The sequence below is a fragment of the Primulina tabacum genome, chromosome 8 (assembly GCF_025594145.1).
Source record: "Primulina tabacum isolate GXHZ01 chromosome 8, ASM2559414v2, whole genome shotgun sequence".
Lineage (NCBI taxonomy): Eukaryota > Viridiplantae > Streptophyta > Magnoliopsida > Lamiales > Gesneriaceae > Primulina > Primulina tabacum.
In genome coordinates, this window is record NC_134557.1 from 34,117,810 (window position 1) to 34,143,860 (window position 26,051).

At 37.0% G+C, this 26,051-nt stretch overlaps 1 protein-coding gene across 1 annotated transcript; it reads left to right on the forward strand.

Moving 5' to 3' along the window:
* The first annotated feature begins 15,541 nt into the window (after positions 1–15,541).
* Positions 15,542–16,263, forward strand: LOC142554692 (uncharacterized). The gene is made up of 2 exons (XM_075665360.1): positions 15,542–16,133; positions 16,238–16,263. Exons 1-2 carry the CDS (start codon positions 15,542–15,544, stop codon positions 16,261–16,263), a joined length of 618 nt encoding a protein of 205 aa, XP_075521475.1.
* Positions 16,264–26,051: the final 9,788 nt, after the last annotated feature.

Below are 26,051 nucleotides of genomic sequence, written 5' to 3' on the forward strand. Positions count from 1 at the left end.
TTTAACATGATTGGTTGGGTACTATCAGACTTGAGTTCTGACGTTCTTATTATCAAGGAGTTGATAATTAAGAATGAAGCAATTGGGATATGCTCATATAAGGACATGTTTAGTCCCGAATCACATTAAGATGTGAACCTACGGCTAGTTGTATTAATGAACCATTGAGGGCCACACAAGTGCTAACTTTCCAGATCCCATTGAGAAGAAATTAGTTCAATGTGTTGAACGGCTTATAAAGGAGTTTATAAGCACAAGGAAAAATTAGAAGTATGACTTCTCTAAAGAGAATGTAACTTTTAACTTGTGGAAGTGTTCCTAAATTAAAAGTTGACCAAGTGAATAATGTATTTGAAAATTGTGATTTTCATAAACATTATTATGGACTAAATTAAATTAATTCAAGTGTTGAATTAATTAAACAACATTGAGCCTTGTAGAGCCCAATTAGAGATAATTATTAAACTAGTGGCTTTGAGTAAAATCAAGTAAAATTTAAATGGTCTCAAATGTGTTTGAGACATTTAAACAAAAGTCCATGGGCCTTGTAATTGTAACAAGCCCAAATAGATTGCATGCATGAGAGGTGAAGGGTTGGAGGCTATTTTTTCAACATCCAAGACATGGCATGCACATGCTCACTTTTACTTTTGCATACACCAAGAAAATTTTCATCCACTTCACTCCACTCCTAAGGGCCGAAATTTGCTCCTCCTTTTTCTTATTTTTTGCTTCTTCAATTGTTGAAGATTGCATACACTTCTCAAAGAAAAATGCCTTATATTTTCTATTGCAAGTGTAAGGTGGATCTTCCTTGTTGGTGGTGGGCTTAATTTTTGAGCAAGGAGTGCTCATTGGAAGCTTGTAGAATAGTCTACCTTCAAGAGCTAAGGTGTTTACATCTTAGTTGGAGCCATAATCAATCTTTAGAGATTGATAGGTAAGAATTTCTAAAACATCATATAAATGTCATTTTGTGTTTTATTGTATTTGTTACACACTATAGTTTAGGGTGCTCGATTTTCTTGCTAGAAAAATAATTTTGAAACTTCCGTTGCGCAAGCAAGCACCTTAATCGATCCCCTTTCAGTCCACTCCCTAACATAACATAATCCTCCGAAGAGGTTGGAGAGGTCCCCGAACACGTTCTCTGGCTTCGAAACCCGTAACATAATTTGGCCACAAGACAAATCGCATAGCTCAAAAATAATTATTTTTCACGTGATACATATTTACGAACATAGTGGACTTCGTTGGAACACCCTGGACATGCTGCCAAAACCTCAATATTTGACTAACCAAACATAGCCCTGAAGATGGACTCGGACACGTACAATTCTCGAATTAAATGAAATAGCTTACGTCCTACCGAACGACTCGGGACTCGAACCATATTTACCCAACATCTCAACCTACTATCCAAAACCCTAAAATAGCCCCGAACCATGACCAAGATCCAAAAAAACGTGAGTAACAGCCCCTTAAAGAAACAGCACCAAGGAAACGCGATATGGCCCATACATGATTCTCACGACTCCAGGCCTAAACCAATGTGAACTGAACCTGAACAAAGCCCTAGACTCAAACCTTAGACTCAACTTAAGCCCCTGGTCCAGTCCAGACCCGCAGGCTAGCCCCTAAAAGAGCCAAAGTCGTGAGCCTCCCTATGTGTGCTCCCCTTCCTCACATCTTCCATCTTTCTGGTTCCAGCCTTCTACCCGACCAACCATCCCATGAACTACCCTATCTAAGCTCAGCCTAGAACCCTAATACATGCCCCAAACCATATCCAAAATCCCTGGTCCAGCCAAGCAACCAGCCGTGCACTACCCAAGCCGCGATCACCCAAGTGCATGTTGTGCGCTTGTTTTAATTCCCGTTGCACCAGCGGCCTATCGGCCCATCCGGACCACCTAATAACATCTAAACATGTCCTAAAACATGCTCATACCTGGAAGCAAGCCCTAGGTCCTGCCCAACGAAGGAGACGATCAAAACTCGAAGAAAACGTTGAAGTTCATGCAATATATATCGAAACGAGTTTTAATCGAGTTCTAGCATATATATAATTAAACCAAAGAGTTTTCATGCATATTTTATATCAAAATACAGTATATAACATGATTGATGTATAAAAGAAAGGTTTAGACTTGCCTTTGCGTTAAAACGCACGAAATATCGACAAACGAACGCGTGGGAAAACGGAGGCCGAATAGAGACGGATTTCTGTGTTTAATGGCTTGAAAAGTGACTAAATTAATCAAGAGATGTTGTGTGATATATCGCTTAAGCTTTCTGATAGAGAAATTTGAAAAAAATCCAAGCTTAGGTGATGCAAACTCTCGGCCAAGGTGTGTGTTTTTGTGTGTGTTGTGTGTTGTGTGTTGTGTGTTGTGCGTTTACGTGAGTTGGGTTGTAGCTTAGAGTAGGATTCTTTTATAGGTTAATTAGGATATTTATTAGGTGTTTTAGTTTGATTAAAATACTAATTAAGCATTTATAATTTAAATTAATAATTTAGCCTTCAAACTTTGAATTAAGATTTCTACAATTTTAAAATTTTGCCCATAATTAATACTATATAATTTAATTAATTAAGTCATAAAATAATTATTAAATATTTTATTTCGAGTGGACGTATTTAAATTCCTAAATTTTTGAATTTTACTAATTAAAATACTTAACATTTCTATTTCACTCGATAAATTAAATTTAACCCTAAATATGCTAAAATTTATAAATCCTTTAAAACGCTATTTTCTTGACTTAAAATAAAATTATAACTTAAATTTTTTTAACATTTTAATCGTCTCTGGTCTCCTTTTCCGGTTCGGTATCGAACATTCATCTGAAAAGCTAAAACTCATGAAAACATCTTAAATGACATAATAAAATAATTATATATAAATTTAAAATAATTTAACACATGACATGCATTGCTTAAATTATTAACTAAAAAATAAATTAATTCAATTATGCATGTGATTTACGTATACTAACTTTTGAGCACTGCATGAACATAGTGAACGGAACAAGGGATTACTGAAGTGAAGAATTTGGAACGAAGATGAAGAACTTAGAACACAGGGACGGGCACGCCAATTCGACTTCGTTATTAATTCTTTCTTTTTTTCTCAAAATCTGATATTAATGTTAGATATACAAACATTCCTTATTTCTATTTATTTTGCATTACTAAATAATTTTCTCTTCTAAAGGGATGACCTAGTTTGGTTGGAAAAGATTAATGTGACTTGTTGGTTTATTTAATTGAATTTATCTATGTTTTCTTATTGTTAATGTTTTCTATCTACTAGTCATAGATTGGATTATTTAATAATTGAAATCCATCACTCGGGATAGAAGATTGAAATTAAGATCGTAAGAAAATATATTGTTGGGTACTTATTGTTAGAGTAGATGTCCTACAAATCAACTATTGGCTAGGGATTTTATTGACTCAATTGTAATTAACAATCTTTATTTTAATATAATTCATTATTTCATGGTTTATTATTTCTTTATCTGTTTACCCATGTTATCAAACATAGATAAAGACCTTGATTATATTTTATTACAAATGAATCGTAATTCGATGTTGAAACTCGTTTGTAAACAATGTATGATCTAAATTCGTTCCTAGTCGATTCAGCCGCCTAAAACATGGATAAAGATCGATTGAGCTCGAGACTAGCATCTGTGATGTTGTGTACTGTGTTTCTTGGTAAGGACATAGAGATGTCCAAACATGCAGATGGGTAGTCATATGATGATTATACCGAACAACCCTCCCTCGGACTTTCCAAGTGGTTATCATTCATCGAGAGGATAAGTCCGTGGTTATGATTGTACACCATTAGTCCTTACGACCCGGGACAACACTAAGGCTCTATATGCTAGGGTTGTGCTTTGACTCGTTTACCGGCTCCAGGAGAGTCATCAGGTGGCGAGGTTGGGTACAGTTGCGACACATATAGGAGCCAGTGCATTGTAGTATGGGATTCACCGCTCACCTACGGGTGTGGATATCCTATGTGATCTGATGTAATAATAGTGGATGAAATCTCTGGCTAGAGTATGAGATGTACGTTGGAGAAAAAGTTCTCCAATAGTACATGCAATGCCACTATTATAATTATCACATAATGATCGAATTAATATGCAACCCTCGATGAACCAATGGTTGCAGATTCGATCGGGATATATGAGATGAAGGGACCGTACTGTACGTTAATCATAATCGACTGATTTTTACAGGCACTATTAGTTATACCTAGGAGATCATGAGGCGATGCTATTAGACGCTCTTACCATGATCCGATGGGTGCAATCAGAAATGAGTTCTGACATTCTTGTGGCCCGCTAAGTGTTAGCACAGAATATGGGCAATCCTATTTCATTACCTTTACTGATGATCATTCGAGGTATGAGTATGTTTATGAAACACAAATCTGAAGCATTTGAAAGGTTCAAAGAATTCAAATTTGAAGTAGGAAAACAGCTAGAAAGGAATATAATGATACTTCGATCTGATCGAGATGGAGAATACTTGAGTACTGAATTTTTGGGTTATCTAAAAGAGAATGGAATTCTCTCACAGTGGACTCCACCAGCAACACCACAATTGAATGGTGTTTCTGAACGTCAAAATCGAACCTTGATGGACATGGTTCGATCCATGATGGGATTCACTGAATTGCCTATATCGTTTTGGGGCTTTGCGCTTGAAATTGCGGCAATGTTGTTGAATAATGTCCATACTAAAGCAGTTGATAAAAAAACCATATGAGATATGGATGGGAAAAACTCCCAAATATTCTTACAAGAGAATATGGGGATGTCCTGCTTACGTGAAGTAAACAGTGGGAGACAAATTGGATAGTAGAACCACTTTGTGTTACTTTGTAGGATATCCGAAGAATTCTGATGGATATTATTTCTATCATCCCAATGAAGCAAAAGTGTTTGTTTCAAGAAATGCCACCTTTTTGGAAAAGGAATTTCTATTAGATAGAAAAGACAAGATGATATAACTTGAAGAAATTCAAGATACTCCCTCAACTATAGAAGTTGAACACATTTCCCAAGAACCAGTAGTCGAAGTACAAGCTCCTAGAAGGTCTGATAGGGTTATTAGACCACCTGCAAGATATACGCTTCTTCATGAACAAAGCCGTGATGAGCTTTGTGTTGATCCAATGATTTCAAAGAAGCAATATATGATACTGATTCAACCAAATGGCTTGAAGCCATGCAGTCTGAAATGGACTCTATGTATTCAAACCAAGTATGAACATTGGTGGATCCACTTGATGGAATCGTTCTTATAGAATGCAAACGGATCTACAAAAGAAAGCTTGGGGCGGATGGGAAGGTAGTGACCTTCAAAGCAAAACTGGTTGAAAAAGGTTCTACTCAAAAGAAAGGAGTTGCCTATGAGAAAAGTTTTTCACTAGTTGCTATGTTTAATTCTATTAGAATACTACTAGCCATAGCATCATGGTATGACTATGAGATATGGCAAATGAATGTAAAGACTGCATTCTTCAATGGAGACATCAAAGAAGAAATTTATATGTCTCAACCTGAGAGATATACATCAGTAGGAAGTGAGCATAAAGTATGCAAACTTCAAAGATCAATATATGGTCTCAAGCAGGAGTCAAGGAGTTGGAACCTCAGATTTGATAGCACTATCAAAGAGTTTGGTTTTTGCTAAGAATCCTGAGGAACCGTGCATGTACAAGAAAGTTAGTGGGAGTGCAGTGACATTCTTGGTACTTTATGTTGATGATATCCTGCTCATTGAGAATGATGTAGGATTATTGCAATCAACTAAAGTATGGTTAGCAAGTAAATTCTCTATGAAAGACATGGGTGAAGCATCCTATGTATTGGGAATGCAAATCTATAGAGATAGATCAAAAGGATGCTAGGACTCATCCAAGCCACTTATATCGATACCATTTTGAAACGATTCTCTATGAAAGAGTCCAAGAGAGGATACTTACCAATATGTCATGGTGTTGCTCTATCTAAAGCTTTGTGTCCCAAAATTGATGAAGAAATAGAGATGATGACAAGTATTCCATATGCGTCAGCCATTGGTAGTATCATGTATGGTATGATATAGACACGTTCTAATGTTGCTTACGCTCTGAGTGTTACAAGCAGATATCAGGCGAACCCTGGTCCAATGCATTGGAAGACCGTGAAAGATATTCTTAAGTACTTGAGAAGGACTAAGAACTTGTTCATGGTCTATGGGGGTGGAGAATTAAAATTGGAAGACTACTCTGATTCTAGCTTCCAATGTGATGTAGATGATTCGAAATCGACCTCTGGTTTTTTTATTCATGCTAAATGGTGCGACTGTCTCTTGGAAAAATTCCAAGCAAGACCACGTTGCGGATTCCACCACTGAAGCTGAATACATTGTTGCATCTGCTACAGCAAAAGAGAGTGTTTGGATCAGGAATTTTGTCCAAGAGTTGGGCGTTATTCCCAATGAAGTTGATCCAGTCCCATTGTACTGGGACAACAGTGGTGCCGTTGCGCAAGCAAAGGAACCAAGGTCTCATCAGCGATCCAAACATGTACTGAGGAAGTTCCACATCATACGGGAGATAGTGGGAGGAGGAGACATATCAGTCGAAAGAGTTTCCTCTGTAGATAATGTTGCTAATCCACTTACAAAGCCCTTGATAGGACCATTGTTTGAAAAGCATCGCGAAGCAATGGGATTAAAGTTTATGGGTAGTTGGCTCTAGGGCAAGTGGTAGATTGTTAGAATAGATGTCCTGCAAGCCAACTGTTGGCTAGGGATTTTATTGACTCAGTTGTAATTAACAATCTTTATTTTAATATAATTCATTATTTCATGGTTTGTTATTTCTTTATCTGTATACCCATGTTATCAAACATAGATAAAGGACTTGATTATACTCTAATACAAATGAATCGTAATTCGATGTTGAAACTCGTTTATAAACACTGTATGATCTAAATTCGTTCCTAGTCGATTCAGCCACCTAAAACATGGATGAAGGTCACTTGAGCTCGAGACTAGCATCTGTACATAGAGATGTCCAAACATGCAGATGGGTAGTCATATGATTATTATACCGAACAACCCTCCCTCGGACTTTTCAAGTGGTTATCATTCATCGAGAGGATAAGTCTGTGGTTATGATTGTACACCATTAGTCCTTACGACCCGGGACAACACTAAGGCTCTATATGCTAAGGTTGTGCTTTGACTCGTTTACCGGCTCCAGGAGAGTCATCAGGTGGCGAGGTTGGGTACAGTTGCGACACATATAGGAGCCAGTGCATTGTAGTCGGGGATTCACCGCTCACCTACGGGTGTGGATATCCTATGTGATCTGATGTATTAACAGTGCATTGAATCTCTGGCCAGAATATGAGATGTACGTTGGAGAAGAAGTTCTCCAATAGTACACGCGATGCCACTATTATAGTTATCACATAGTGATCGAATTAACATGCAACCCTCGATGGATTGCAGATTCGATTGGGATATATGAGATGAAGGGACCGTACTGTACGTTAATCATAATCGACTGGTTCTTGCAGGCACTATCAGTGATACCTAGGGGATCATGGGGCGATGCTACTAGACGCTCTTACCATGATCCGATGGGTGCAATCAGAAATGAGTTCTGACATTCTTGATCAAGGTGTTGATGAAAAGAATGGGGCTAACTAGGGTAAGGCCGAATAAGAATAAATATTATTCTGAATCACAAAGAGTTGTGAACCCACGGCTAGCTGTATCCTTGAACCATTGAGGGTCACACAAGCACTGGATCATTTGTTCCCGTTGAGAAAATAAATTCAAGGAGTTGAATTTATATTATGATATAGTAAATTCAAGGAGTTGAATTTATGATAATTAAATTTTGAGAAAATAAATTCAAGGAGTTGAATTTATAAGATAATAAATTCAAGAAGTTGAATTTATAAATTTGGAGAGAATAAATTCAAATAATTGAATTTAGAAAATTTGAGGTTTTAATTTATTAAACTCAAAAGTTGAGTTTATTAAATATTAAATTTTGGAGGTGATAAATTCAAGGAGTTGAATTTATAATTTAAATATTAAATTCAAATGTTGAATTTATAAGGGGATTAAATTAAATATAATGTGTATATATATAATGGGCTTGTAGGAGTACAAGACCAACATACATATTATTAAGGTTCTTAATTGGACTTTAAAAGATTAATTAATTAATTAAACTAGTTGGACTAGAATAATTAATTGATTAAGCCCATTAAGTATTTAATTTAATTAATGGGCCATAAACTTATATATGTGTATAAGGTTTGAGGTTGAAAGATTAACACTCATAATTTTGGAAAACCCTAGCCTCCAAGAGTCCAAATTTTCGAAAATCTCTCCCTTTTCTCTCAAATAAATTTCGGCCACCTTGAATGATATTCAAGTTCATGAGCCGCATCTCAATTTCAATCACCAACGATAAATCATTCTACACTTTCTAGTGCAAGTTAGAAGAAGAACAAGTAATCCAGTCGTAGACCGGATTAGGATATTGAAGAAAAAGATTTGAAGAACGTACGTGGGATTTACAACAAGAGCTACGTTCGCTTATACCGGCGTAGTTGGAGCCAAGTGAAAATTGTTCACCAAAGATATAAAATTCTTATGCCCTTGATTCATTAAACTATATAAGTGCCCAAACATAAACATATTTTGATTGTCAAAGTAAATAAAAAAAATTTAAAACTTTCGCTGCGTTTGGGCGCGTAGAAAACCGAGATCTAACACTTATATGGTTCAGAAGGCGTATAATCTCATCAAAAACAAGTAAGAACGATCATTGGTATATATTGTTTCACGTTAGACTTTAATAGGAATATTGAAATAGTAAAATATATTTGTTACTTGAGAAAGGGAAATAAAAATAAGTAAGCGTTTTTTACTATTAAACGAAGTGGATTCACGAATATACTATCAAAAGGGAGAAATCATTGTGGAAATCTTAGCGAAATAAAACCTCTATATCGTTTCTCTCTTCGATTTCTTGTTATTTTAGCGTGCTTGAATTTAATTTGCTATTTGATTAATTGATAAACATTATTACTGAATTTCTAAATAAAGTCTAGATTATTCTAATTACAGTACTTGATATATTATTTAATACGCACTCCTCATGTTAACGATAATTTATTCATCATATATTAAAACTTGACATTGTGCACTAGCGAGAGAAAAATAAGTAACAGTTTTGAAATAGGAAAAGTGAATGAGAGAAATGTAATTTGATGAGTTGTCATTTTTAATCATACCTTCTTTGTGAGATTAATAATCAAAGAATTATCAAGGACTATTTAATGAATATTATATTGGGTCAAAAGGATTATTAAAACATTTTAATATTTAACCAAACGTTGGACAACATTTGACTATTCATCTATCTTTTATTAATCTAATAAACAAAACACACCTTAAGTAGATAACGAGATATTTAAAAGAAACAAAGAAACTGGGTTTTAGATTATTCATACATTGCGTAACAATGAATTTAATCCATATAGTTTGGATTCATTCCAATTCAGTCTCTCACTTTGCTCATGTACCGATTTAGTTATGAGCCTTCAAAATTGCGTGAGAGAATACTGTAAGACATTTCTATAGTTTGAGTGTATTCTAGGTTAAGTCCCTCACTTTGTCCATGTGCCACTTTAGTCCTTGAAACTTTTAAATTTTCTACAAGTCTCATTCGCAATGTAGGACCGAGTATTTGTCGCTTTATCCAAAGTTATAGTTGATGGTAACGTTCAACTCAAATCTTTTAAATCGTACAACAGCTCAAGCATCACGTTTCGATTGTTCTACCGCAATTATTGTATACGATAATCTCACTCCCAATAATTAAACTTTTGTAATCAATGAGAATCGAACTCGTGACCTTGGATATGATATCAATTGTAAGACTGAACGCTTGCTTCTTTACCAAATATTATAGCTATTGGTGACGGTGCAACTCAAATTTTTTAAATCGTACAATAGCTCAAGCATAAAGTTTCGATCGATCTACCCAACAGAAACAATTATTGTATTTAACACTCGATATTAAGTCGGACGTCTAATGTTAACGAAGAAGGCTCGTGATGGCGATTTAGTCTACTGAAAGTGTGGATTACTGGCAAAATTTTCAATTGTGATCAATTTTGTTTTTCGTTAATACATACTTGCGAAAATCGGTTAGGAGCTTTGTAATAGAAATATTTATCATGGTAGTGTTATAATTGGAAATTGCACGCTATAAGTCTAATCTATTGATTTTTCATTTATAATACATCTTTTGTTTACCAGTTAGAGTTCAATTCAAATACATATCTATCTATCAAATAGTGTTTGATAAAATAATCGTAGCACATGTTCTGTTTATATATATGATCTACCTAGATATTTTCACTGACTAATTATTTAAAACTGAAACATAAAAATTATTTTGAATATTAATATGTTTTTCATCATTTAAAATTGTAAATGAAATTGAATTTAATTACATATTGTTATATCTTTGGCCCAAATATATATCTACACATTTTCTATACATGTTTTTTTATTAATATATGACAGACTCATATGATCTAATGATATTGGGATATGAAAAAAATTATTCCAGATTGAAAATAAACTAACTCAAAATCAGTGTTATAAAAAGTATCGCTTAAGCTTGAAGCTTCCCTAACATGCTTCGTTTCGGTAAAAAAAACGGTCAAACATAAGCTAACCATATTAAGCGTCATTAAATACTCTTACGTGTGACTTTTAAAAAATATTAAAAGGAAATTCAATGGATAAGAAGAAGAAGGAATACAATTAACTATTTTATTAGTAGGTAATTTTAACAATGTATAATCACGATTAATATCGTTTAAGAGCGAGTTTTTTTTTTCAAAAGCAAGATTGATAAACAAGAAGAAGAGAAATATAAATTTAAAATTTTACTATCAAGTAACGTCTTGACTAGCTAAATATAGCGATGATGAATATATGATAGATATTGATGTTTTACACCCAAAAAAAATATTACTGGTAAATGTTTTGAAGTAGTCTTAATCTGAAACGTATGGAATAAATCGAATTAGAATCCCACAAAAAAAATATACATTACAATTAAATTTATTATATTCTTACATTATTCACTCCTTTTATTTTAAATTAAAAATTCTTAAGCTTATATTAATCTTGTTTAAGCTTAAAAAATTTGAAATTTCTCGTCTTTTAGAACCTTGCTCAAAACACTAAGCATGATTAAAATATTTTAATCATCTAGAATACAACTCTCGAATTACAAATTATTTTCAATAATAAAAAGGCTGGAACCTTTCTGTAGTGTATATATATATGTGTGTGCTGCGCTGCTGCTGGCGAACAAATGAAATGAGATTTCGCCTTGGAATCTAGTTACTTTTATAATGATATTTGCTCTTAAAACTGCAGTTATTGTTTTTGGAGCTAAAACTTCCAAGAAACCAAGCATGATTGACTTGGATTTTAGAGGTAAAGTTTCAAATTTCATTAGTTTCTCTTCCATTTTGCGGAAATATTTTGATGAACAACCAATTTTATTGACGACGACACGTACGTTTCCAAACTGCTCTAAACCTGAATAACCGGAGAACTCGAATCGATGGAAATAAAATCTGGTGGTGGGTTTAGAAGAGGAATCAAGGGAGGACAACCAACCATCCGCTTCTAAATGAAAAATTAATGAATCTATTCTATTCGACACATTTTTTCTAACTGTTTTAAATTGAAAAATGTAATTTGCACATAAATTTTCTGCTAAGATCCGAACTCGGACATCGCAACCCAAGGATTTAGTCCTTTCAGCAGCACATGAATTTCAACCATTGGCTGCCAAATTTTCGAAATTTGACAAGCACTTTCAGTAACTTTTTGACCTGATACTCAGCAATTGTAACAATTGATTTCTTACTGTAAATGACAGCATAATGGAGCAGTTTAGGACTTGTAACGACCGAATTAAAAGTTGATTATGGTCATAATCATGGCTGCCCCATTTAGCTCATTTCCCACCAATAAACTGTAAGAGTAGATGCCCTACAAGTCAACTGTTGACTAGGGATTTTATTGACTCAAGTGTAATAAATAATCTTTATTTTAATATAATTCATTATTTCATGGTTTGTTATTTCTTTATCTGTATAGACATGTTATCAAACATAGATAAATACCTTGATTATACTTTAATAAAAATGAATCGTAATTCGATGTTGAAACTCGTTTGTAAACACTGTATGATCTAAATTTGTTCCTAGTCGATTCAGCCGCCTAAAATATGGATAAAGGTCGCTTGAGCTCGAGACTAGTATCTGTGATGTTGTGTACTGCGTTTCTTAGTAAGGGCATAGAGATGTCCAAACATGCAGATGGCTAGTCATATGATGATTATACCGAACAACCCTCCCTCGGACTTTCCAAGTGGTTATCATTCATCGAGAGGATAAGTCCGTGGTTATGATTGTACACCATTAGTCCTTACGACCCGGGACAAGACTGAGGCTCTATATGCGAGGGCTGTGCTTTGACTCGTTTACCGGTTCCAGGAGAGTCATCAGGTGGCGAGGTTGGGTACAGTTGCGACACATATAGGAGCCAGTGCATTGTAGTCGGGGATTCACTGCTCACCTACGGGTGTGGATATCTTGTGTGATCTAATGAAAAAATAGTGCATGGAATCTCTGGCCAGAGTACGAGATGTACGTTGGAGAAGGAGGTCTCCAAATAGTACACGCGATGCCACTATTATAGTTGTCACATAGTTATCGAATTAATATGCAACCCTCGATGAACCAATGGTTGCAGATTCGATCGTGATATATGAGATGAAGGGACCGTACTGTACGTTAATTATAATCGACTGGTTCTTGCAGGCACTATCAGTGATACCTAGGGGATCATGGGGCGATGCTACTAGACGCTCTTACCATGATCCGATGGGTGCAATCAAAAATGAGTAGAGCACTGAGTCTCCAAAAATCGATCGGCAATATTCTTGCTCTCAAAAGGGTTTTAAACCAAAATTTTGTTTCATTAATCTCAACGAAAAATATCTTCAATTTTTCTAGTGCAATTTAGAAGAGGAATAAACAATCCGGTCGTAGACCTGATTCGGAGATCGAAGAAGGAGATTCGAAGAAAGTTCGTAGGGATTCATCAAGAGCTAGATCCGCCTTTACCGGATCAGTTGGTGCCAAGTGATCTATTCACTATAGGTATAAATTTCTAAACATCCTATGCATGTTTAATTTGTTAGATCATACGATCGCCCAAAAGATAAATTATTTTGTTTTTCAAAATAAAAAAAAATTTTTAAAACTTTCGCTGCGTTTGGGCATGTAGAAAACCAGATCCAACAGTGGTATCAGAGCCAGGTTTTCTGAACCGTATGATTTTAATTTATATTGAAAAATTTGTTTCTAACCACACAAAAAATTTTCAGAAAAATTGATGCACCATAAAATTATTTTTTCGGAATTTCGAAACAAGAAAAAAAAAATTTCGCGATCTGCCCGGAACTGTTCCGGGCAGACCGAGCGTAGGGCTGCACGCGCAGCGCCCTGCGCGAAGACGCGCGCAGCGCCCTGCGCGAAGACGCGCGCAGCGTGCGGAACGTCCGCACGCTGGGCGCCGCCTTGCGCGGCGCAGCGTGTGGAGCGTCCGCACGCTGCGCGCGGCGCCGCCCGCTCTTGTGCGCGCTTGCTGCGCACAAGGTGGCTGCCACTGCCCGAAACATTCGGGCAGCGGGCGTGCAGCGGGGGCGACTGCCCGAGATCGTCTCGGGAAGCGTCCTGATTGGTGGGCTTGAATTGTTTGGGCCTATGGTGCAATTTTCTGATTTTTCCAAAATTTTGGGCAAAATTGATATTTTTGGAAAATGGTTCAATTTTTATTTTGGAAAATTAATAATTTTCTTGTAAAATAAATAATTAGAATATGATTTTAATTATTTATGGTAAAATGAGTTTTATAAGAAATCAATTATTATTGATTTAATTGGAATTAAATGAATGAGTTTATTTAATTTGTTAAATTTTTTAATAATTGTGGTTGTTAGTGATAAATTATTAGATATATGATTTATCAATTAATTAAATTGATGTTAATATTTGATATTAAATGCATGGAGGATGATCGAGAGCCTTGACCAATGTGTTAGGTGTATGTTAGGATATTTTACAGTTTTATTCGTTTTTAATATTTGATATTATTAAAGTGGGTCTGGTTTATGGCCTGTTCCCACTCTATGAGATGTATCCCTTATGTGTCATGGCTATTTAAATGTAATTATTAGAAATAGTGGGAGATCAAGACTGGAAGATGGTGGGCCCGATGAACGAGATGAAGACATGTAAAATATTGGAAGCTCTTGTAATAGTTGCATTTGCATCCCTGCATTCACCTAGGTTTGGACATGGATCCATGTATGGCTCACATGGATCTAATAGTGTTGGCGATCGATCATCCTTATTTATTGTTAAATGTCATATTATGATATATGCGATATATAGTAGTATGCATGTATGTATATTATTAAATAATATAGTTGCATGAATCCGGCAAACATACAAACTCGTGGCACGCGTTTTTAAATTAAAATGATGAGACAATTTTTGAAATTAAAATCCCTTCATTTTGAATAAGATTCAAAATTTATATCAAACCGAAAAAGTAAAAATTAAAAGAGTTTAATTTTTCCTTGCCTTCCATCAACCGTGGTTGCATGTTGATCGCTACCCGCGGACAGTGTCTGGCTCATATTATTGGGGAGGCCTGTACGCCGAAAAGCTGTGACTTCCACCGGACATATAATGTGAATTGAGTGGAACTCCCATGACTTCGGCTCATATTATTGGGGGAACTCATGGCGACCGTCTACTACAATTCAATATTGATGGGTTAGTTTGACACGTGAAAATAAACGGCGTCATATTATTGGGCCCTTATTAAACGTGAGGCAAAACACGCGGAGGTTGCATAGGGATGCAATTGGACTCTACCTTTTAGAAATTATGATTGGCTGATATTATTCGGGATTATAATTGGCTAATTGGACTCTACGTGCCTACTAAGGAAATGCGATTTCTCTTTTCCATCAGAGGGTGGTGGAAATGTCAAAATAGTGGGAGGGTAATTTATAAAATGAAATCCATATTTTATATCTTATAATTATTTTAAAATTATCAGTAACCTTTATCTGTTTTTCATTTTCAGTATATTTACGATGACGACTCGTAACCCGCTTTCAATCATTCTCGATCAAAACAAATTGACTGCCCTAACTATCATGACTGGTTTCGAAACTTAAAAATTGTTCTGAGTTCGGAAAAGATTTTGTATGTGCTTGATAAGAAGCCACTGAAGGAGGCAGCTTCAAACATCAGTGAGACTGAACTAGCTAAGCTTGAGAAATGGTGGGACCATGATCTCCAAGCTAAAAGCTATATGTTGGCTTCTATGTCGAATGAATTGCAGAGGCGGTTCGAGGAGGCTGTGAATGCTGCTGACATTCACCTTCATGTGAAAGAGTTGTATGGTGTACAAATTCGATCAGAAAGGCATGATGTTGTTAAAGAACTCATGACTAGACGCTTGCGAGAAGGGACTTCGGTCCATGAGCATGGTGTTAGGATGATTGGGCTCATTGAGAAGTTAGTGGGACTCGACGTGGTTATTCCTGCTGAGATTTCGACGGATATTATCTTGCTATCACTACCCTCCTCGTTCGATGGATTTGTGGTGAACTTTAATACGAATAAGCTTGAGGCCAGCCTTGAAGAGTTGGTCAATATGCTTACTAGTTATGAGGCCACAATCAAAAAGGACAAGCCTGTTTTTCTAGTGGGTTCTTCGTCCAGCACAAAAAAGGCAACCCCATATAAAGGCAAGAAGCGTTCTGCCCCTCCAAAGAAGAACAAGCCAAACAAGAAGTCATACAAGAAACCTGCTCCGGGGCCCACAAAGCCTGACAAGTCAGAACAAATCTGTTTCCATTGCAACAAGCCTGGACACTGGAGGCGTAATTGCGCGGAGTATCTTGCCCAGAAGCGTTCTGGCCATGGTATGTTTTATATTGAAGTTAATGTTTCTATTAATTCCTCCTCTTGGGTATTGGATACCGGATGTGGTTCTCATCTATGCAATGATTTGCAGGTGATGGGAAGAAGCAGGAGGCTTAGAGATGGTGAGACCTTTCGAAGACTAGGAAATGGAGCAAGAGTTGCTGCCATTGCCATTGGAGACGTTACTTTAATTTTGGACAATAATTTTAAGTTGTTTTTTAGAGACGTTTTATTTGTTCCTGAATTGGTTAAAAACATTATTTTTATTTCTATGCTTGATAGGGATGGTTATTCTTGTGTTTTTGCTAAAGGTGTTTGCAATTTATACAAGAATGAATGTTTGATTGGAACTGGAGAATTAACAAACGATCTCTATAACTTAAAATTAAAAGATATTCCGTTAAAAAATGTCCAATGCGCATACAAAAAGAACAACAAACAAAAGAAAAATAGAAGATCCAAATCCCGTACAAATATGACACGCTAGACTAGGTCGTATTTCTCAAAGAAGGATGCACAAGCTAGTGGGAGAAGGCATGTTTGACTTGTCAGACATAAATTCTCTGCCAACTTGTGAGTCCTGTCTAAAAGGAAAAATGACTAAAACTCCATTCAATGGAAACGTGGAACGTGCACATGATCTACTGGATTTGATCCACACGGACGTTTGTGGCCCGCTAAGTGTTAGCACAAAATTTGGGCATTCCTACTTCATTACCTTTACTGATGACCATTCGAGGTATGGGTATGTTTATTTGATAAACACAAATCTGAAGCATTTGAAAAGTTCAAAGAATTCAGATCTGAAGTAGAAAATCAGCTAGAAAGAAGTATTAAAGCACTTCGATCTGATCGAGGTGGAGAATACTTAAGTGCTGAATTTTTGGGTTATCTAAAAGAGAATGAGATTCTCTCACAGTGGACTCCACCAGCAACACCACAATTGAATGGTGTTTCTGAACGTCGAAATCGAACCTTGATGGACATGGTTTGATCTATGATGTGATTCACTGAATTGCCTATATCGTTTTGGGGCTTTGCGCTTGAAACTGCGGCAATGTTGTTGAATAATGTCCATACAAAAGCAGTGGATAAAACACCATATGAGATATGGATGGGAAAAACTCCCAAATATTCTTACATGAGAATATGGGGATGTCCTGCTTACGTGAAGCAGACAGTGGGAGACAAATTGGATAGTAGATCCACTTTGTGCTATTTTGTAGGATATCCAAAGAATTCTGTTGGATATTATTTCTATCATCCCAATGAAGCAAAAGTGTTTGTTTCAAAAAATTCCACCTTTTTGGAAAGGAAATTTCTATTAGATAGAAAAGGCAAGATGATAGAACTTGAAGAAATTCAAGATACTCCCTCAACTATAGAAGTTGAACCCATTTCCCAAGAACTAGTAGTTGAAGTACAAGCTTCTAGAAGGTCTGATAGGGTTATTAGACCACCTGCAAGATATACACTTCTTCATGAACAAGGCCATGAATGAGTCTTGTGTTGGATGTGATCCAATGAATTTCAAAGAAGCAATATCTGATACTGATTCAACCAAATGGCTTGAAGCCATGCAATCAGAAATGGACTCTATGTATTCAAACCGAGTCTGGACATTAGTGGATCCACCTGAGAAAATCATTCCCATAGGATGCAAATGGATCTACAAAAGAAAGCTTGGGGCGGATGGGAAGGTAGTGACCTTCAAAGTAAGACTGGTTGCAAAAGGATATACTCAAAGGCAAGGAGTTGACTATGAGGAAACTTTTTCACAGTTGCTATGTTTAAGTCCATTAGAATACTACAAGCCATAGCAGCATGGTATGACTATGAGATATGGCAAATGGATGTAAAGACTGCATTCCTCAATGGAGACATCAAAGAAGAAATTTATATGTCTCAATCCGAGGGATACACATCAGTAGGAAATGAGCATAAGGTATGCAAACTTCAGAGATCAATATATGGTCTCAAGCAGGCATCAATGAGTTGGAACCTAAGATTTGATAGCACTATCAAAGAGTTTGGTTTTGCCAAGAATCCTGAGGAACCGTGTGTGTACAGGAAAGTTAGTGGGAGTGCAGTGACATTCCTAGTACTTTATGTTGATGATATTCTGCTCATTGGGAATGATGTAGGATTACTGCAATCAACTAAAGTATGGTTAGCCAGTAAATTTTCCATGAAAGACATGGGTGGAAGCATCATACGTATTGGGAATACAAATCTATAGAGATAGATCAAAAAAGATGCTCGGACTCACCCAAGCCACCTATATCGATACCATTATAAAACGATTCTCTATGGAGAAGTCCAAGAGAGGATACTTACCAATGTGTCATGGTATTACTCTATCTAAAGCTATGTGTCCCAAAACTCATGAAGAGATAGAGATGATGACACGAATTCCATATGCGTCAGCCATTGGTAGTATCATGTATGGTATGATATCGACACGTCCTAACATTGCTTATGCTTTGAGTGTTACAAGCAGATATCAGACGAACCCTGGTCCAATGGATTGGAAGGCCGTGAAAGACATTCTTAAGTACTTGAGAAGGACTAAGAACTTGTTCATGGTCTATGGGGGTGGAAAATTAAAATTGGAAGGCTACACTGATTCTAGCTTCCAATGTGATGTAGATGATTCGAAATCGACCTCTGATTTTGTATTTATGCTTAATGGTGCGGCTGTCTCTTGGAAAAGTTCCAAGCAAGACACCGTTGCGGATTCCACCACTGAAGCTGAGTACATTGTTGCATCTGCTGCAGCCAAAGAGGCAGTTTGGATGAGGAATTTTGTCCAAGAGTTGGGCGTTATTCCTAATGGAGTCGATCCAGTCCCGGTGTACTGCGACAACACTGGTGCCGTTGCGCAAGCAAAGGAACCAAGGTCTCATCAGCGATCCAAACATGTACTGAGGAAATTCCACATCATCCGGGAGATTGTGGGAAGGGGAGACATATCAGTCGAAAGAGTCCCCTCTGCAGATAACGTTGCCGATCCACTTACGAAGCCCTTGCCAGGACCATTGTTTGAGAAGCATCGCGAAGCAATGGGATTAAAGTTTATGGATAGTTGGCTCTAGGGCAAGTGGGAGATTGTTAGACTAGATGCCCTACAAGTCAACTGTTGACTAGGGATTTTATTGACTCAAGTGTAATAAACAATCTTTATTTTAATATAATTCATTATTTCATGGTTTGTTATTTCTTTATCTGTATACCCATGTTATCAAATATAGATAAAGACCTTGATTATACTTTAATACAAATAAATCGTAATTCGATGTTGAAACTTGTTTGTAAACACTGTATGATCTAAATTCGTACCTAGTCGATTCAGCCACCTAAAACATGGATAAAATTCGCTTGAGCTCGAGACTAGCATCTGTGATGTTGTTTACTGTGTTTCTTAGTAAGGGCATAGAGATGTCCAAACATGCATATAGGTAGTCATATGATGATTATACCGAACAACCCTCCCTCGGACTTTCCAAGTGGTTATCATTCATCGAGAGGATAAGTCCGTGGTTATGATTGTACACCATTAGTCCTTACGACCCGGGACAACACTGAGGCTCTATATGCTAGGGCTGTGCTTTGACTCGTTTACCGGCTCCAGGAGAGTCATCAGGTGGCGAGGATGGGTACAATTACGACACATATAGGAGCCAGTGCATTGTAGTCGGGGATTCACCGTTCACCTACGGGTGTGGATATCTTATGTGATCTAATGAAATAATAGTGCATAGAATCTCTGGCCAGAGTACGAGATGTACGTTGGAGAAGGAGTTCTCCAAATAGTACACGCGATGCCACTATTATAGTTGTCACATAGTTATCGAATTAATATGCAACCCTCGATGAACCAATGGTTGCAGATTCGATCGAGATATATTGATGCAAACGTGGTCGATCAAGCACCAAAGAAAGCATGGGAGTCGTTGGAGTTGCCCGAAGGACCTATAACGAGGGGACGAAGTAAGAAGTTTAAAGATGCACTTCAAGGACTCATGATGAGCTATCAAGGAAGTCCTACAAGTTGGATGTCTAAATTAGAGGAGGCTGGGAATCATGGGAATAATATTGGAGGTTTTTGGAATGTTATTCAAGTGCAATTGCCGAAGGTGGAGCGCACCCGCTCCAGTTCAGGGACTGCACTCGCGGTCCTTGATAATCAAATTTAAGAGAATATTGCCGAAGCTATACCGCACCCGCGGTCAAGCAAGGATCGCACCCGCGGACGGCAAGCGCACCCGCGCTCCTACAATGACCGCACCCGCTGTCCTTTTATTCGAACTTAGCCGAAGCCACACCGCACCCGCGGTCCAGTATGCAGCGCACCGGTGGTCTATTGTCAACTTCCGTGTCAAAGTTGATAGTTATCTTCTTTAATGCTTTCTACACTACTTTTTATGGGTTTTATTAATTATATAATGCATTGTAATGACCAAAAACGAGATAATTGAAGATTGATATCAAATACATTGAGTTCTCTCAATTTTCAGAGCTTTTAGCTTTGTTCTTCACAAGAAGAAAACCAAATCAAATTTATCAAAGATTTTCATCTTTGTGGCGTTTGTCGATTGTTCTTCGCACGGATTGTCAAAACAAGTTCTTTGAAGGTTCGTTTGAAATTCAATTGTTTTATCGTTGATATTTGTTGCTAAGTTATAATCGCTTAGAGGTGAATATCACAAAATCGTTACTTGTTTCAAAAGATCGGGACAAAATAATCGTTCCTTGTTTGTTATTGAATTGAGGGTGCGATTTATATATTCGTGCTTGCCTTTCATTCGTACGAGGATTCGTATTAATTGGTATCAGAGCTTTGGCTCATTGAATTCAAGTAAGTATCGTTGTTGTTATTTTTCAGATCTGTATCAAATTTCATTCTGTTTTCAGATCTGTGATATCCTTTTGTTTCTATTGTCATATCTACCAAAAACAAAAACAAAAATTTGTTCTGTTTCAAGTTTTGTGTTATCCTTTGTTCTATTTTAAGATCTGCGTTTTTTTTTCTATCATCTTTTGATAATCCAGAATTCCCGAAAAATTTGTTATGTGTTATTCTGTCGTTCTTGTTTTTGTGCAATCCATGTGAAACAGTTGCAAGTGTTCACAAGTTGAATCTTGTTAGTTTGATAAAAAAAATTAATAATATATATATATATAAAGATTGAGCACACCTTTGAGAGAACTATCAAATTCTAGTGAAAAACATTTGAGTGTGAGTGTTTTTTCTTTGGAGTGATCGTGAGAATTTGGGTGAGGAAAATCTTTTATTTCTACTAACATTTTATTGCAGGTACAAAATTTGAAATTAAAATGGAGAGGGAAGTAGGAGAGAGTTCGAACCAAATGTTATCTAAGGTTCAAATGGAGGCGTTATTTGGGCATTTTAGTAGAATGTTGAGGGCCGAGTTGGATCCTTTATATGAGAGGTTGGATAGGCTTGAAGTTAGTACGAGTGAAAATAAATGTAAGCCTAAAGGTTTGGGTAGAGTGGATGAAGAAGAGAATGATTATGATTTGGAAGGAGAAGAGGAGAGCCAAAACGAGAATTGGGGTAGAAGCGGAAGAGGTAAAGGATTTGGTAGGGGAAGAAGAGAAGCCTTACATGGTAGGTACAATGATGGGAATAAGGAAGATAATAACATAGGCAGTATTAAGATGAAAATTCCGTCGTTCCATGGTAAGTCGGATCCAGAGGCTTATTTAGAATGGAAAAAGCGAGTTGAATTTGTGTTTGATTGTCACCATTATTCCGAACAAAAGAAGGTTAGGTTGGCCGTGGTTGAATTTGTTGATTATGCACTTATTTGGTGGGATCAATTAGTGACCACTAAGAGAAGATGCAATGAGAGGCCTATAGAAACTTGGGCGGAGATGAAAAGCGTAATGAGGAAGAGGTTTGTACCAAATCACTACTATAGAGAAATGTTTAAGAAGTTACAAACTTTGAGACAAGGTGTGAAGAGTGTTGAGGACTACTATAAAGAATTGGAAGTAGTCATGATTAGAGCAAACATAGATGAGGATAGTGAGGCTACTATGACTCGTTTTCTGTGTGGTTTGAACAGGGAAATTCAAGACCAAGTGGAGCTTAGACATTACTTGGATCTAGATGAAATGGTGCAAATGACGATAAAAGTGGAGCAACAACTCAAAAGGAGAGGAGTTGGTCGTACCACACAAACTGGGAATACATCAACACCTTGGCGTTCCAACGTTGTTAAACATGAAGAAACCAAGGTAGTGGTCAAGCCCAAAGTTGACATTAAACAGGAGGCGCCTAAGCAGGGAATGCAAGGTAAACCTGAAACTCCTATTAATCGTTCTAGAGATATTAAATGTTTTAGGTGTCAAGGAGTTGGACATATTGCTAGCCAATGTCCCAATAAAAGGGTGATGGTGTTGAATAATTATGAGGAGTATGAATCTCATAGTGAGGGAGATGACGGAGAGGATGAAGATGAGATGCCTACATTAGAGGATCCTGATGAGGGATATGAAGCAGTTGTGGGTGAGGCATTAGTGACTAGGCGTATCATGAGTGCCCAAGTCAAAGAAGAGGAGACGAATCAGCGAGAAAACTTGTTCCATACTAGATGTTTTATCAGTGGCAAAGTTTGCAACGTTATTATAGATGGAGGAAGTTGTACCAATGTTGCTAGTCTTGAGATGGTTGAAAAATTGAGCTTGCCTACTTCGAAACATCCTCAACCATATAGGCTACAGTGGTTGAACGACTTTGCTGAAGTGAAGGTGAACAAACAAGTTTTGGTTGTGTTTTCGATTGGGAAGTATGTTGATGAGGTATTGTGTGATGTGGTACCAATGCATGCTTGTCATATTTTATTAGGAAGACTATGGCAATATGATAGGCAAGTGACACATGATGAGTTTAGAAATAAATATTCTTTTGTACTCAAGAAAGAACCCATTGTTTTACTTCCTTTGTCCCCAAAAAAGGTGTTGGAGGACCAATTGAAAAAAAAGAAGAGAGATGAGGCCAAAAGAAAGAGTGAATTAAAAAGTGAGATGGCATTTGAAAAGAAAAATGAAATGGCTAAAAACAAAAGTGATAAAAAAATTGAGATAGCCATACAAAAGAAAATGAGGAAAAAAAAATGAGAGGAAAGAGACCAAAAAGAAAATATATATGGTCCAAAAGAGTGACATGAAACAATTGTTGCACACACATGATACACTTATGTTGATTCTTTACAAAGAGATTCTCTTTAACACAAGTGATATAGCCGGAAATCTTCCGAGCATTGTTGTTTCCCTTTTGCAGGAGTTTGATGATATATTTCCGGAGGAGCTACCTCAAGGAATACCACCATTGAGAGGGATTGAGCACCAAATTGATTTTGTGCCCGGAAGTGCATTACCAAATCGTCCAGCGTATAGAAGCAATCCGGAGGAGACCTAGGAGCTTCAACGGCAGGTAAGTGAATTATTAGATAGGGGTTTCGTGCGTGAGTCCATGTCTCCTTGTGCTGTACCTGTTTTATTAGTTCCTAAGAAAGATGGCTCATGGCGTATGTGTGTAGATTGTAGGGAAATCAATAATATAACCATCAAATATAGGCATCCCATACCTAGACTAGATGATATGTTAGATGAATTGCATGGTCTTGTATTTTTAGCAAGATTGACTTGAAAAGTGGTTATCACCAAATTAGGATGAGGGAAGGTGATGAGTGGAAAACGGCTTTTAAAACCAAGTACGGGTTATATGAGTGGATGGTCATGCCTTTTGGCTTAACTAACGCCCCTAGCACTTTTATGAGGTTAATGAACCATGTCTTGCGTGCATACATAGGAAAATTTGTTGTTGTTTACCTTGATGATATCCTAGTATATAGCACAGACTTGGATGAGCATGTTAATCACTTGAAACTTGTGCTAATCACACTAAGGACTGAAAATTTATATGCTAATTTAAAAAAATGTGATTTTTGTACAAGCAAACTTGTCTTCCTTGGTTTTGTGGTAAGTTCGCAGGGGATACAAGTGGATGAGGACAAGGTAAGTGCTATTCGAGATTGGCCAACGCCTGCTTCTGTTGGTCAAGTTCGAATCTTTCATGGTCTTGCAAGCTTCTATAGGAGGTTTGTAAAAGATTTTAGCACACTGGCGGCACCGATGACGGCGGTGATTAAGAAGAACGTTCCATTCCATTGGGGCGAAGAGCAAAAGAAGTCTTTTAATATTATTAAACAAAAGTTAAATAATGCGCCTTTACTTGTTTTGCCTGATTTTTCTAATACTTTTGAAATTGAATGTGATGCTTCAGGTGTAGGTATTGGTGGTGTTTTGAACAAGCGGCATGCCAAGTGGGTTGCATTCATAGGTACATTTCCCTACATCATCAAGTACAAACAAGGTAAGGAAAATGTAGTGGCTGACGCATTATCACGGAGGTATGTACTAATCTCTACTTTGGAGTCTAAAGTTTTGGGGTTTGAGCATGTGAAGAAATTATATGTGTTAATGAGGATTTTAAGAATGTATTTGAAACATGTATGCATGGTCCACATGACAAATTTTATTTGCATCATGGTTTCTTGTTTAAAGAAGATAGGTTGTGCGTCCCTAGATCATCCATTCGTGAATTACTTGTTAGGGAGGCACATGGGGGTGGCTTAATGGGGCATTTTGGTGTGGCTAAAACTTTAAGTGCATTGCATGAACATTTCTATTGGCCACACATGAAACGTGACGTTGAGCGTGTTTGTGATAAGTGCATTACTTGTAGACAAGCTAAATCTAAAACACAACCACATGGCTTGTATACACCACTTCCCGTCCCTAGTGAACCTTGGGTTGATATTTCTATGGACTTTGTTTTGGGTTGCCTAGGACAAAGAAGGGGAGGGATTCTATATTTGTTGTTGTGGATAGATTTTCTAAGATGGCTCATTTTATTGCTTGTCACAAAACTGATGATGCATCTCACATTGCGGATCTATTCTTTAGAGAAGTCGTTAGGTTGCATGGCATGCCTAGGACTATTGTTTTGGACCGTGATGTTAAATTCTTGAGTTATTTTTGGAAAACTTTATGGGCTAAACTTGGCAAAAAATTGTTGTTTTCTACTACATGTCATCCTCAAACGGATGGGCAAACTGAAGTTGTCAATAGAACTTTAAGAATACTTTTGCGTGCTATTCTTAAAAAGAACTTAAAGAATTGGGAGGATTGTTTACCATTTGTTGAGTTTGCTTATAATCGTAGTGTGCATTCTACTACGAATTATTCACCATTTGAAATTGTATATGGTTTTAATCCTTTGACTCCGTTGGATTTGATGTCTTTACCTGTGAGTGAAAGGTTGAATATGGATGGCAAGAAGAAAGCTGAATTCGTTAGAAGTTTACATGAGAAGGTCAAGGATAACATCGAGAAGAAGAATTTACAATACACGAAGCAAGCCAACAAGGGAAGGAAAAAGATAGTTTTTGAAAAGGGAGATTGGGTGTGGTTGCACTTAAGGAAGGAAAGATTTCCAGAAAAGGGACGTTCCAAACTCTTACCTAGGGGTGATGGACCATTTCAAGTGCTTGAAAAGATCAACGACAATGCCTACAAATTAAACCTACCAGGTGAGTATAATGTCAGTTCTACTTTTAATGTTAGTGATCTTTCGTTGTTTGATGTAGGAGATGATCAAGATTTGAGGACAAATCCTTTTCAAGAAGGGGAGAATGATGCAAACGTGGTCGATCAAGCACCAAAGAAAGCATGGGAGTCGTTGGAGTTGCCCGAAGGACCTATAACGAGGGGACGAAGTAAGAAGTTTAAAGATGCACTTCAAGGACTCATGATGAGCTATCAAGGAAGTCTTACAAGTTGGATGTCTAAATTAGAGGAGGTTGGGAATCATG